This window comes from Nelusetta ayraudi, unplaced genomic scaffold (genome assembly GCF_046127955.1).
Source record: "Nelusetta ayraudi isolate G7.1 ecotype Tasmania unplaced genomic scaffold, CSIRO-AGI_Nayr_v1 ptg000083l, whole genome shotgun sequence".
In the NCBI taxonomy this organism is placed as follows: domain Eukaryota; kingdom Metazoa; phylum Chordata; class Actinopteri; order Tetraodontiformes; family Monacanthidae; genus Nelusetta; species Nelusetta ayraudi.
Genome location: NW_027466133.1, coordinates 1,497,501 through 1,511,695, shown reverse-complemented (window position 1 = coordinate 1,511,695; position 14,195 = coordinate 1,497,501). Strand labels below are relative to the sequence as shown.

General features: G+C 48.9%; 1 protein-coding gene across 2 annotated transcripts in view; it reads left to right on the top strand.

The window, feature by feature from the left end:
* unc5cb (unc-5 netrin receptor Cb) overlaps nt 1-14,195 on the top strand; it is a 108,826-nt gene that overhangs the window by 62,703 nt on the left and 31,928 nt on the right. For both annotated transcript variants that reach the window (XM_076044879.1, XM_076044878.1), the window contains exons 3-4: nt 5,509-5,652; nt 9,392-9,495. In XM_076044879.1, coding sequence (XP_075900994.1) covers nt 5,509-5,652; nt 9,392-9,495 — 248 coding nt within the window. The remainder of the gene's footprint in view (nt 1-5,508; nt 5,653-9,391; nt 9,496-14,195) is intronic.

Sequence of the window (14,195 nt, the reverse complement as noted above, 5' to 3'; positions counted from 1 at the left end):
TCTCCATATTCATTCATATATATACTTGTGCGAGCAGCCACACGAACCCCCCCCCCCCCCCCCCCCCCCCCACACACACACACACACACACACACACACACACAGGCTCCTTTCTCAACCTTCACATCGACAGAAACGCAGCGCCAATGGAAACTGACCGCCCGCTCAATGTCGCTGATTGCGTCGCCAGAGGAAATTGGATCCCTCCCACCACCGCCCGCAGCCTCCAGTCCCCCCACCCCAGTTTCTCCGTGTCCCTCCCCCCTCATCCGCCACCCAAATGGCAGGATGATAAGATCGGAGGAGGAGAACTCGTCAATCGCTCCTTCGGCCGAAACCTTTTCACACCGTGTCAAAATCACCAGCGGCCGGGGCCGTGTTTCCCCTCCACCTGCGTCATCTTTTTCTCTTTATTTTTTTCCCACTCAGGAATTCAATGACAAGGCGAGTTCTCCTCCCACGCAGCCGCGCATGGTTTTATGTAATGTGTTCCTACTTTTTAGAAAATGCTCTTTCCTTCACCGTCAAACTAAGGAAATTAATAAAACACGTAAAGCTTTATCACACTTGGACGCTCCTCCTCACATAAAAAGTTGCTCCATCCGTCCATCCTGAGGAGGATGGACAGATAAGAAAACATTTTTCTTTTGTGTTTCTTTTTCAACTGCGCCACTGTCTTGATGAAAACAAGCAGCTTTTATTTTTAATTTTTTTTGCAGCCTCTTTTGGTCACATGACTAAATGATCAGAGGATTCAGGCCTGACCCGCTCCATGGTCCATGACTCACACACACACACACACACACACACACACACACACAGAGCGTGTGGTCCGCGGTGCCACACGGGTGCGCGATACAATGGGAAACCATTTCAGTCCAATCCAGGACGATTTGCTCGGTGCGTCAGAGTGATTACAATCTTCGGAGGGGTAATTATTTCCCGCTCGTTTCTATGGAGCCGCCTGTTGCATGTGCAAAAATAATGAGCCGTTTGATTGCGTTTGATTGGCCTTCGATGCTGCAGGGACGGGGTGTCGCTCGCTTCAGCATCTCAAGGAGGATTTTTATATACATATATATATATATATATGTATATATATATATATATATATATATATATATATATATATATATATATATATATAGGGTTTTTTTTCAATTATTATTTTTTTTAGTCGTCGCCAGGCAACTTTCTCGTTGTGCGAATGTGCAAATTACGACGCGGTGACCCGAGACCCCTTCTGCATTTACAGCCCCCGCGTTACAGCTATTTCTGCACCTACATTTTTTTCAAACCCAAGACTCAGACAAAGAAACTTTGCGTGACTAACTATCCGACATACTGCAAACGGCATCCTTAGCCCTGTGTTTGCAGCCTCTTACATAAAAAAAAAAAAAAAAAAAATGCCTGGGTTTCCTGGTTAGCAACACGGTGTTTGTTCCATTTGATTTATATGGGACATTTAAAATAATGGGAACCAGTTTAAAATGAATCTGTATGTCCAGTTTTAGATTATTTAGATTGATGGATGGATTCCACAATAATATCAGTTCGGCCTCAGCTGTCACCTGAACGATGTTGAATCCAGGTTACAAACTGCTGCCAGCAAAATGAACATTGATTCCGGCAAATGAGCAGCAAATGAATTATAAGTGCCCCGTGTGTGTGTGTGTGTGTGTGTGTGTGTGTGCGCGCGCGCCTGTGCGCCTACTCAGGAGACAGCTTGTGACTCAGCCAGACGATCAGACAGAGGACAGAGGACTCTTCTGATCATCTGAGCCGATGATCTGAAGAGTCCCTGCGAGTCCCTCCGGCCGGCCGCCTTGATCTGATCGATCACCCGAGGCACCGGGCCGCTTCGCCCTCGCTCACTGTTAACGACCGCGTTAATAATGAATCACCCCCGATGAGGTGCCCCAGTTGGAACCCGGCTATTAACGGGAGCCATTCCAGAGTCTCTCCTGCCATCTGAAGAGGCCGTGCGGGAGCGAAGTGACTCCCGGCTCCTCCCCAGACGGGGAGTCACTGTTGCTCTTGTAAGGCGACGCAGTCCGGCAGCGGCCTGAGCAAACAGATGAAGTCACTGGATGACTTCATCAGCACGGCGCGGCTCAGACCTCTGATCTTCCGCCTCCGCCGGTGATCCCTCCCATGGCTTTCAAGTGCAGCGCGTCAGCGGAGAGTTTAATCCTGCGTCAGTTAAAAAAAAAAAAAAAAAAAACTCCCTATGAAGTCATGAATGAATCTTCTAGCGAGTCGTCAGCGCCACTCCGCATTCTCGCTTGAAAGTCTTTTTTTTCTTTTTTCCACCGTCCCCTAAAAATCGATATTTCATCCTTTCGCCGCTCTGCCGCCGACCTTTCCTGGACCACGTCACCGCTCTCCAGTTTCACCGCTGGAAAGAATTTTGAGCGGACGGATGAGTGAAGAAAATGTGCAAACCGTTGGATTTTCTCCTGTAATGTTGCACTTCATAGCCACTCAATTCGCTCAAAAAGCCGTCCAGAGTGCACAAGCGGCTCCTGGGAAGCTTCGTCTTCCTTCCTCCATCCAGACTGCAAATCATCACCGGCCATCACAGCCTTCAGTAGAGAGGAAAAAAAATTCCAGAACGTAGGAGGATGAGGGGAGAGAAAAATAAAGAATCTGGCACACGCTGTGTTTTTTTTTTTTAACACCCACGCAGAAAATACTCATTGATTTTTCCTGCAGGATTTGATTTTGACCTGCGCTGCTCTGCCTCTGATGTTCTCGCCCGCATCACGTCCATTTCTCCATCTCCTCGCTCAGGCACGCATCCCTGTCAGAAGAGCAATTTTGGCGTGCGGTGCACACGCTCACGCACGCATGTGCACACGCACGCACGCACGCACGTGCACAGCCCCTAACCTCAGCAACCCTGAAGCGCGGGCAACAGACTCGGCTGTTCCTCTGTCTTCCTGCCGGCACACCGTGTAAATTTTACATGAGCGCTAAGCTGGTGTGTGGGACGTGGCTGCGCGTGCGTGCCTGCGTGTCTGTGTGTGTGTGTGTGTGTGTGTGCGCGCGCCAGAACAGGCCCGCCTGTGTGAATGCACTGAACCTGAAGTAAAATGGCATGTTCATTTAAAAAACAACAACACAGACTCTCTTTGGATTTTCCAGACGCCCGATTGCGGCGCTTCAAAAACCTCCAGCCCTCGATCGCTTTCCACCCTCAGCCGTCGGAACGGAGAGTTAGCTAGTTAGCGTTCGTCAAGACGGAAACACCACCAGCGACCACTTTATTAGGCACGCCTCGCTAGTCCTGGACTAGTGAGCCTTTATTGATCCAGGATAAACCAGAAACTCGGGCGGCTGGTCCAACAATATTATTTTGTTTTGTTTGTTTTTAGTATTAACGTCTTATCTCGGCCACATTATGTTTTCAATTGACAAATATTACCGGAGCAAGCAAGCTGTACAATGAAATTAAAAATAGAGATGTAGCCACGGTTGTTGTTGTACCAGCAGGACAAACCGATCCAACCAATTAACTTGCATTTGGCTTTATGATTATGTTTGAGCTGCCACAACTGATACTCCATTGATTTTTCGTGTTGTGGGAGGGGGTGGTGAGGCTGAGGGAGAGGGAGAGGGTTGGGGGGCCTGATTGCCCGGGTTTGAGTCGCGGCGTTTCGCAGATTGTTCCACTTTATCTTCAGATTGAGTCGCTCGGCCGTGAGTCACCCTGCGAGGAGTTAGATTTTGGGGAGAGATTAGGCCGCCGCTGCTGACGAAGCGAACGCAGAGCCGCAGATGAGTCAGTCGGCGGTGACGCACTGCAGGAGGGATGATGTCACTGCGACAGCAGGAGCAACAACAACAACAACAACAACAACAAAAGGGGGTGGAGTAAACAATGTAGAAGGTGCAGCCAGGTTTGTAAGAACTGGACACCGGACTGGCAATATGGTCGCGATTTTTCCCAGTGGCTATTGGAGGTACTGCAGCAAAGAAATCCCATGGGCCCAAAAAAAGCATTTTTCCCATAAACCGCAATACAAAAATAAACGCCTTTAAAACAGCTGACAGGACAACCGTGACCTGAAACGCGATTCATAACAAATCTTTCTATTGTAGATTTTCCAGTTATGGTCTTTTAGTCAGTTTAGTTTTAGTTTTCCACGTAGCCGTGCTAGTTTTAAGTGGAAACAACACACATAGACATACATACGCACCGACGTAAGCAAAAGTGTGATTCAGCCTTAGGTGTCTGATGCGGTGCTTTTCTAATTATCATTATTTTATATTTCACTACTCTCACAACACTGCACGGGAGGCTCCCCCCTCTCTCAATCCATATGTGCGTGCACACGCTCGATCCTTCATGCGTGCATGCATATAATTCCTCCGTACTGGGTGAAGGGACGGCTGCGGGTTGAGGCATTTGTCTCGGGGATGATTTGTTTGTTTTGGGGGGGTTTGAGGCAGCCAGATGAGCAGTAATCAGCCCAGTTAGCAAATAGGATTGCGTTCGCCATGACGGCCCAGAATCCTCTCCTCGGGGTCCCTGGGCCCAAACAGCTCAACGCTGGGGCTCTGGGTTTAAGCCAGACCGACACACACACACACACACACACACACACACACACACACGGTCGCAGTTACCCAGAGTGGAAGTTGGCCATGTGACTGGAGGAAGTGGGGGGCTGGTTTGCTGCTAACTGCGCTAACAGATGCAGATAATATAAAAGGGATTTGGCAGCTCTGGTGTTGCCATCCAGATTTTTTCTATTATTTTTTTTTTAGCCCATTAGAAACCCGACCTGGACCGGGATCCATGCAGCCGACTTGCAGCCTTGTTTTCCTCCCTAATCTCAACTAAATTGTGCCAAAGTTAAAACAGACGTGGCAACCGAAGCCGGAGAGACTTTGATTGGCAAAAATCAAAATCAAATTTAAATTTTGACATCACATTATTTTTTAATTCAAACACTGAACTATTCATAAGCCGACTCGAGACTCGTGTTGCACTTTTGGTGCAGCAGTCAAATGTAAAAATCCGTAAGATTTTTTAAATGCTCTATTTTATTAGTTGTTTTTAACTAATCCAGACACTATTTTGCTTCTTCCGTCCGTAGAAGATGGCAGGCACATTTTTTTGAGACTTTGTATCGTCGGAGCTGCAACATGCAACCAGCGTGAACACAAACATTGCTTGAAATTGAAAAAATAAAACAACAAGTTGTCAGCGATAAACAGTGGTGGTGTAGTTGTGGGATGTCATGGTAAGGTTGTGATTACTTTAGAGTGTGAGGCATGAAAATGAGTCATGGCCTGCCTGCCTGTGTGTGTGTGTGTGTGTGTGTGTGTGTGTGTGTGTGTGTGTGTGTGTGGAGCACTGACTCACAAAGAAGTCAGACAAGCGAACAAAAGAGTTGCTTGGAACTGAACCGTTTGACCTGTGAAATGAAACAAGAGCTTAAATGAACTCCTCCCTTTTGTCTCCCCCTCCTGTGTTTCCTCCCCCCCCCCCCCCGGCAGGCCTGGTGGTGAGGGAAGCCAGCATCGAGATCACGCGGCAGCAGGTGGAGGAGCTCTTCGGGCCGGAGGACTTCTGGTGCCAGTGTGTGGCCTGGAGCTCGGCGGGGACCACCAAGAGCCGCAAGGCCCACGTCCGCATTGCCTGTGAGTGTCCTCATCCCGCCTCCCCCGCTTCCTCCCCCATCACTTGCTCCTTCTCCCCCCCACCACTTCCAAACCCTCCCATCGTCAAGTGCCGTCTCGAAGCCTTCAGGTGCCCTTTGGAAAAGAGTTGAAATGCTAAAAGTAGCTCCACTGGTTGTTTACCCACTCCGAGGGGCCGCGTCACGTGTTTATGCCGGCGCTCCTGTAGGTGGTCCTCGCTTGTTTGTCCTCCCACTGACTCGTTTCCCAGTAATGAGAAACCTTCCTCTGCCTCCAGAGTTTGCATTTTTTTTTTCCCTTTTCTTTTTTTTCTTAAAACCACCGCTCCACAATGCCTCTGCCAATCACACTCGGTTTAAAGTGGGAAAAAAAAGAAAGAAAAGTTAATGAAACGTCCCCCCGAAGGATGCAGGCAGCAATGCAGAGCCGCTGTAAGTTACGATACGGAATCTCACCTCACCAGTACCGATACGGAACCTCGCCCGCCACTTTATTAGGTGCGCCTACCTTATAAAGTGGCCACTGCTTCAAGGCCACAGGTGATGCGAGATGCTGCAGAGAGTTCTGAGTTGTTCTGAATTGAACAGACTGGACCTTTAATGCTCTCCCTTTGCCCTCTGAAGACCTCTCATAAATACACTTGCCTTCATCTCCCCTCCTCCGACATCTCCCTCTGCATTGCATCGATATACTTTTTACAACCTCGCCTCTCCAGCGCCCTCCCGCTCTCTTCTGTTTCCATGGAGTTGCTCTTTGGATTCAGCGCGTCGCCCTCGACCTGACGGTGGCGGCGGCTCCTTTCCTGAACCACCTCGGTCGGTCGGTCGGTTGATCGGTCGACAGACACATTGGAATCGCGGCTCTCAGCCTCCCACCAAGCACGCTTCTGCAGCTCCGCCTCCTCTAATCACCCATGATGAGCAGCCTTCCTTCCAGCCCTGAACCCATCCCTCAAATCACAGCGGAGCCTCTTCCCCTCCTATTAGCTGGCGCTGAACGGATTAGGAAACTCTCGCTCTCTCTCTCCCTCTCTATCTGTCTCCCTCCTCTCAGAGCCGGACTCGGCTAATGGAAGCTCAGCTTTGTTTTTTTTTTTCTTCCCCGTTTTCCATCCAAACAGTTTTTGATCCGGCGGCGGCGGCCCGACTCAAGCGTTTGTCGGGCTGAGGGTCAAGCTCTTAGACTTTTCCAGCAAAAGAGCGCTAAAAGCGTTGTTGGACTTTTAGTGAAAATTGCCTTTTCCCTCTAATAGGCCCTTAAAGAAAATGTTTTCCTTGGCATTGCGCTGCAGCGGCGCAGCCAAAGAGGCTTTACGAGCATCCGCACAGAGGCAAATTAAATAAAAGGATCAAATTAGCTGAAATGCAAAAGATCGCTAGCCGGCGGCGGCGGCGGAGGAGGCGGCATCTGCCCACAGCGCTGGAAATTGATTTTCCTTCAATAAGTTTCAAATAAATAAATAAGTAAAAGTCCCTTGGTATGATTCCTAATGTAGTTTTGCAACAATGTCTCGTGATTATTTCCAAGACAAAGACTGGAGTCGAGCCGCAGGCGGCATCAGAGGTAACGACGGCCCTGTTCTAAATTTTTACAGCGAGGTCGTTTTTTAAAAATGCTGCGAATCCCACAGGAATGTCGACTCAGCTGCTGGTCCCACGCCCCCACTGCGGTCCCACGTGGCACTTGGAGGTTTAGGGTTCCGAGAAGCGAGGAGAGGCAGAGAAACAGGACGAGAAGCCACATCCAATAAAGCTCGGCGCGCAAAAAAAAAAAATCGCCACAAGCAAGTGTGAGGCGTCGGAGAGAGCGAGGCGTCAACACAAACAGGGGCCTCTCAGTGTTACACTGCATGTTTACAAGCAGGCAGAATGGAGCTGGGGAAAAAAAAAAGAAAGACAAAAACCTTAATCATCACATTTCCACATTGATCTGCCGTTGAATCATTTAGCAACTTGGCTCGTTTTTGCGATTCTTTTACAAGTTACAAAAAAACAAATTCCCTCGTTAGTTCCTGCAGCAACATGTTGTGCAGTTTGTCGGTGCTTAAGGCGCAAAAATAGCACAAAATCCGGTTCTAAACTCTAAATGCCTTGGACTTGAGCATTTCTGTGTAATATTCCCGAGAGATGATCTCTGGCTCTGGAGTTGCTTCGCTGCGGCCAAACCAAACTTTACTGAGGGCTTGAACATTAACACGTCGGCCAGTAGGCAGCTGCGGTTCCCTCCAAACCGCCGCTGGTCTGATGCAGCAGTGCAGCCAGAGCGTGCCTTTTGTGACATCACAAAGGGGCAGATCAGATTCCTGGGACAGCTTCTTTTTTTTTTTTAATCTGAAGGGGGAAAAAAATCAAAGATGGACTCTTAGTCACTTGTTCGTAGTTCGCCAACCGGGGTCTGTAGCTATGTTTCCATTACAGTTTCTCGCACAATAAAAGGGATATTTTGAAAATTCCGACATTTTCCACTCGTAAAATCCCGTCCCGCGCGTTTTATGATAATTACGTTTGCTTTTGTGTGTTTACGTTTGTTTGCTGTCAAGAATGGTTGTTATATTCCGTTATTGCAACATTTTGCACAATTCTAGCAATCATGGAAACGCAGCTACTGCGAGAACAATAAACAGTTCTTGCACAATATGGGGCCTTCATGACGCGGCGATAAATGTGAGATTTCTGCTCGCCTCACAGATTGCTGCTGGTGAAACACGTTGCTGTGCGTGACTGGAAGCTAGCGGAGAAAGTTTGCAGAGCTGTGAAGGAATGTTTGTCTCCGACGGTTCCGGTGGGGGCGGGGGCGGGGGCGGGGTCGTATAGGGACCACGTCACTGAAGTTGGTCTAACTTACTTTTTTTTTTCCTTGTCCTGTCTGGCCATAATGAAAAGCAACAGAAATGTATTAAAAAAACAAAAAAACAAATGCACAAAAAAATGATGAGCGTAAATAAGTAAGACATTGAACTGTGTGTATGTGTGCATGCGCACCGGTGTACAGATATGATGTGCGTGTATGTGTGTGAGTCTGTGTTGATGGGTGAAGTTGGGCTAACTAACACGCTGGAGTTGCGTCAGCGAACCCTCCGTCGTAGATTTTCTGCTTAAGCAATCCCACAGTTCCCCAGCGGGGGCGCCGCCGCGGCTCCACGCTAAGTCCTGCTCCTGTGCAGCAGGTGATGGCAGACGTCTAACGGGCTCCGGCTCCCAGTGTAGCATGACGCCGCTCGCTAATCCTGCCCTGTCAGCGCCGCTGTGCCCTCGCTGCACCGCTCTATCGCTGGGAAAATATCCCTCTCTTTCTTTCCTTTTCTTTTTTTTACCCTTCACCAGCCGGGTTGAGTGATCCCCTTCTCACGCACCGCCTGCCCGCAGGTGCTGAACCACAGCGTGAATCTCGCCCACTGTTTCTGCACCCAGCCAGTTAATATTGGCTGGGTTACAAAAGTTTTTGGACACCTCATGCATTTGTGATGTATTGTATTGCACTAGCAGTCAGTCTTGAACGTCCCAGTGCAGATTGTTTTTGTATTCAGTCACAGTCAGACATTTAGCCATGTGCTGCAAGAACTACACCTGGAATAATTTAGTTTTCTTATTTCGAGTTTTTAAACAATAAACAAGAAATACATGTATTTGTGCGATGCTCTGATGCAACCATTAAACCTCGGTCTCCTCTCCCTCTCCCCCTCCGTCCGTCCGTCTGCCGTCTGCCCCCCCCCTCTCATCTGTCTGTCCGCTCATCGCAGACCTGAGGAAGACGTTCGACCAGGAGCCCCTGGGGAAGGAAGTGTCGCTGGAGCAGGAAGTGCTGCTGCAGTGTCGCCCGCCGGAAGGCATCCCGGCCGCCGAGGTGAGACTGAAGAGACGCCCGCCACTCATCTGATGCTCCGTTGCTATTAGATTAATTACGCCGTCTGTGAATGGATGGCGCATTGACATTGCTTTTTTATGGAAATGTGTTTTCCTGCCTGCGCGGCCGCGGCGTCTCCGCCAGTATAAATCCACCGACTTCTAAACAGATTTATGTGCAAAGCGCCGCTGACTGGTGTCGCTTCCTGCTGCAATAAAGCCATTGTCTCCGGCATAATGACGCGCCTAAAAAAAAAAAAAGGAAAGGCTTGCCGCGATGCCAATCTGCATAATTGAGTTCTTAGCAGATGTATTTATTGCCGTCTTCTAATTTTCCCACCTCCTCCGCCGCCGCCGCCGCCGCCGCCGCCAGTCACTTTCAACATCTGCAGGAAACGCCGCCGTTTTGGCGCCTCGTTTCTGCAGCTGCGATGAAACGATGCCGAATAAATGCGACACGGGTCCAACACACAGATAAGACCCTCTGCTTTTTCCAAAATTCCAGCGTTTTGGCCCAAGCAGAGAAAAAAAAAAAAATTGTAATTATCGGCTGAAGCGGGAAGAAAAAAAAGAAAAGAGTAAAGGCTGTGTTGCCTGAGCTCAGCCGGGATCTGCAGCCGACGGCGGAGCGGCGCTGGATCTGTTTGAAAGCTGCAGAAAGCTGAAGGAGTTTCTCTGGAGGAGGTGTGAGGGGGAGGAGGGGCTGTTTTCCTTTACCCCCCCCCCCCCCCCCCCCACCTCCGACTCCCCCACCCCCACCTCCGCGCAGGAGCCGAGGGTGTTGGGACTGAACTTGCAACTGACCCGAAAAAAAGTTGAGTTAAGTGAGTGGAACTGCACAGCGTTTATCCCCCCCGACAACCTCCCCCCCCACCTACACGCCCCCCCCAACCCCCTGCTGAAAGTGCTGACAGGCCAAATGGGCTGAAATTTTTTTTTTTGTTTTTTTGCGGAGGACTCCTCGCTCTCCGCCAAAGCCGTCTGCTGCTTCTCTGGCGATTTTGCTCGCCACTCGTCCCAGCTCCTCTATTTCTTCTGTCTTTCTTTCTCCCCCCCCCAATCCTGGATTGAGTCAGCGCGGCAATTAAATAATACTAAAAAAAGAGAGGGAGAGAGAGAGAAAGAAAATCTCCCGCGGACGCACGTCCGTGACTGGAGGCTGCTGGAGTTGCTGTGGCAACCCGACGGGAGGAGACGTGTCGGAAGCTGAAGGATGAAGACGAGGCTTTGATGTTGTTGATGTTTGTTGCCTGGCGAAGGAACATGATCACAATCTGCCGCAGCGTTGCCTCGGCAGCAGCCACTGCACTCCTCGGAAAGAGAGAGAAAAAGTTCCAGTCCAGCGTCGTCTGCATAATGCTTATTTATTTTTGCCTCGTTTTTTTGTTTTTCAGTGACGCCGTCCTCCAAAACATCCTTCTCTCCGTCTCCGGAGCCCTGATTGTTTCTCTCTGTTTACTCCTCCGCGCATGATGGAGGCGAGATTTTGTTAAAGTGCGCAGAGTCTCTTTTTCAGTCCTCTCTAATTACTCTCACTTACTTCATGGCTACAAAAAAGACACAACTGTTTCCTTTTCCACCGCTTGTTTTTTCATTGTTTTGTCCCTTTCCAAATGCAAACACAGCTGCTGCTGCTGCTGCTGCTGCTGCTGCTGCGGTGGAAAAGAGGATAAAACTCAACGCTGCCGCTCCTTTTTCAGACAAGTGTTTATGGTCCTTTTTTTTTTTTTTAAACTCCCTCGAGAAAAAGAAAAGTATTTTTGTACCAGCAGAGAGACACAATGCGAAGACTTAATTTGCCTGCGTGCTGTGACCAAAATTGGCAATCGCTGTGATGTCACGAGGGGCCCAGTTTGGCAACCACAACCTCAGCCAGGTGTTGGCTCCGCCCTCTGAGATCGTCCATGTTTTTTTTTGTCCTCTTCCAAACAAAGCTTACATTTTTACCGTGAAATCAAAAATCAATTTAGCATTTTTGCAGGAGGCTGTAAACAGAGGGCTAAATATAATGGACGCCAGTTGGAGTTGAAGTTTTTAAATTGAGGGTGTTAAAATCATGCAGTGCAATCAATCATGTTAAAACTTTTTCTATGCTTCCAAACTGAGTTTTAACTCAGCGGAACTCAAACATTTTGATGCTCCAACACATTTTTTTTGCCCCATGTTGTTTTTGTCTGAAACGACTTTCCTGCCCCTGCTGCTGCAGATGTTTGTCCGTCGATACTTCCATCTCCTGAACACCCCCCCCACCCCCCCCCACCCCCCCCCACCACCACCACCACCACCACCACCACCACCATTCCCCCGCTCCCCCATCGACCAATATCAATCAGTTTCCATCTCAGATTACCAGCCGCTGCCTGATGTTACCCAGCCAGTGTTTCCCCTCTTTGTCCTCTCGCTTTTCACATGATTCCCATTATAGCTTTTTTTTTTCTTTTCCCGTCTTTCTTTTCTTTCACCGCGGTTTCGCCACAGAAATGATGTTTTTCTGATTCTATTTGCGGCGGCTTTCTTGAGTCTCGGCCGGCATTCTGCGGCGGCTGCTGCCCCTGAGAAAAGGGATCTGCTGCTGAGTCATCGGGATTCGCTCCTCCCGTGACTCGCTCCTTTCCAACTCGGTCCAGCCGGCCGCTGCGAACAGGGCTCGTCCGTCCAGTCAAAAGCTGTTGATTGGTGATTTATTTTGTGCACACGCACACACAGACACAGGATTTATGTTGCCGCTGCTTGGTGGCCGGACCCGAGTCCAGGCCGAGGTTTCTGAGAATGGCGTCGCCAGGATTCCGTCATCGGAGAGTCTCGGAGCCTCTGACTGCATCTGACACTCGGCAGGCTCTCCGAAAAAAAAAAAAAAAGAAAAGAAAAGAAAAATCATCGTCGTGCCACACGTCTCCTCAGACATGAATATTTGATACCTGACTTAATCAAGAAGCAGCAGCGGGGAGGAAAGAAACTTAGCCGCTGAGGCTTTTTCTTTTTTCTTTTTCTGCGACGAGAAAGGTTTTTCTGGCGGCGGAGATGGAGCACTTCCTGTCCACTCTGAGCCCCTCCCCCCTGTGTGAACTCCCCCTCGACCCCCTTTCATCGACGTCTAATAGGCCTCTGCCCGTGTAACCTTGGGCCTCTCTCTCTCTCTCTCTCCCGCTCTCGCTCTCGCTCTTTCTCTCTTTTTATACCGACCATTTGAAGCTCATAAAACGCACTTAAATCTCCTCGCTGAAAGAGTGCGGCTTCATTGTTGCTCCGCTTCTCTTCTCTTTGCCGTGAGCAACTCCATCTCCCGGGTCTCCGGCGCCGAGCTCCCGTCACATGCTGTGAGAGAGGAGAGAGAGAATGAGAGAGGGAGAGGGAGAGAGAGAGAGAGAGAGACGGGGTTCAAGAGGCGACGCAGTGCGAGATCCCACTCGAGCTTTTATGATTAGTCTGCGATGATGTTTTCTTTCCTTCTCCCCTCCCCCCCGACCTCGTCGCAAGCCGTGTTGCAGGTTGCACATTGAGCGGCAACAAAAAAGAAAAAAGAAATGCAAGGGAAAAAAAAGACTACATTTCAGATCCAATTCCAGCGGGACGGTCGGGTCACCTTGTCGAGGGAAAGCTGAGCTTCTTCCAGGTCACATGCTGCATGGTGCACCGAGGGGGCGGGGGGTGAAGAGTAAAAACAGCACTTTGGTGGAAAAACAAGGCGGCTGTTTCATTAAAGTTCCCCCCGGGAGGGAAGGTGTCGGCCCGGTTCCGGCCGAGAGGTCGCTCTCCTGCTCCCGGCCTGTCAGTCAATTCGGGGGAGGGAGGGGCGGGGCTTCCTGGAGCGCCGGACCGGTTGTGGAGCGCCGCCGTCCGCTGCTGCTACATCCACCGGGTCACAGCTTTTGCAAACAGGGGCCATGTAAAAATCTGTGTCCCGAGGGCCGGGGGGCAGGGGGGGGGGGGGGTGGTGGGAGGGGTGGGGGGGTTGGGGATGGGGGGGGCGGGTCACGTACCTACCAATGAGGGAGAATGTTATATATATTGCAAGGCTGAGAAGGAAAACAAACACCTCAGTGTTGACCCAGAAAGTCCAATTTTAGGAAGAACCACACACTGATGATGATGTTTGACTAATGCTAATGTGTGGCTAGCCTCCATTAGCTGAAACAAACCTGTTTGCTCCACTTGATGTTGTTTTTTCTGTTCTGACCTCAAATCAAGACTTAGACAAAATTCACATTTTATAACCGTCATTAAAGATAGAGCAAATGAACAAATGCACAACTGCACAAAAGCAAAACCACATCAAATGCAGTGATCGTTTCTGGTGAAATTGTTTCAGTGGTTTTAGTCATTTTAAAGTGCTCAGTGAAGTCAGTTAAACCGCACACTGATTGTGGTATTTTAATCCTTTTTCTTAACCACACTTTCGACATATTTTTTCAGTGAACAAAAACTCTGTAAAAAGTATATATATATATATATATATATATATATATATATATATATATATATATATATATATTTTTTTTTTTTTTTTTTTTTTTTCCCTCCTCTGCTGTGGAGAGTTTGAGACCTGGCTGGACACTGTGTATCGCACAGCTCTAAAAAAAAAAAAAATATGTATAAATAAATTTAAAAAAAGTTGCAGTCTTGGTAGCGATTTAAATTGTGTGTATCATTCAATAGTCCCACATAAAAAAAGAAAACAAGCCAAAAAAAAAAAAAATGAAG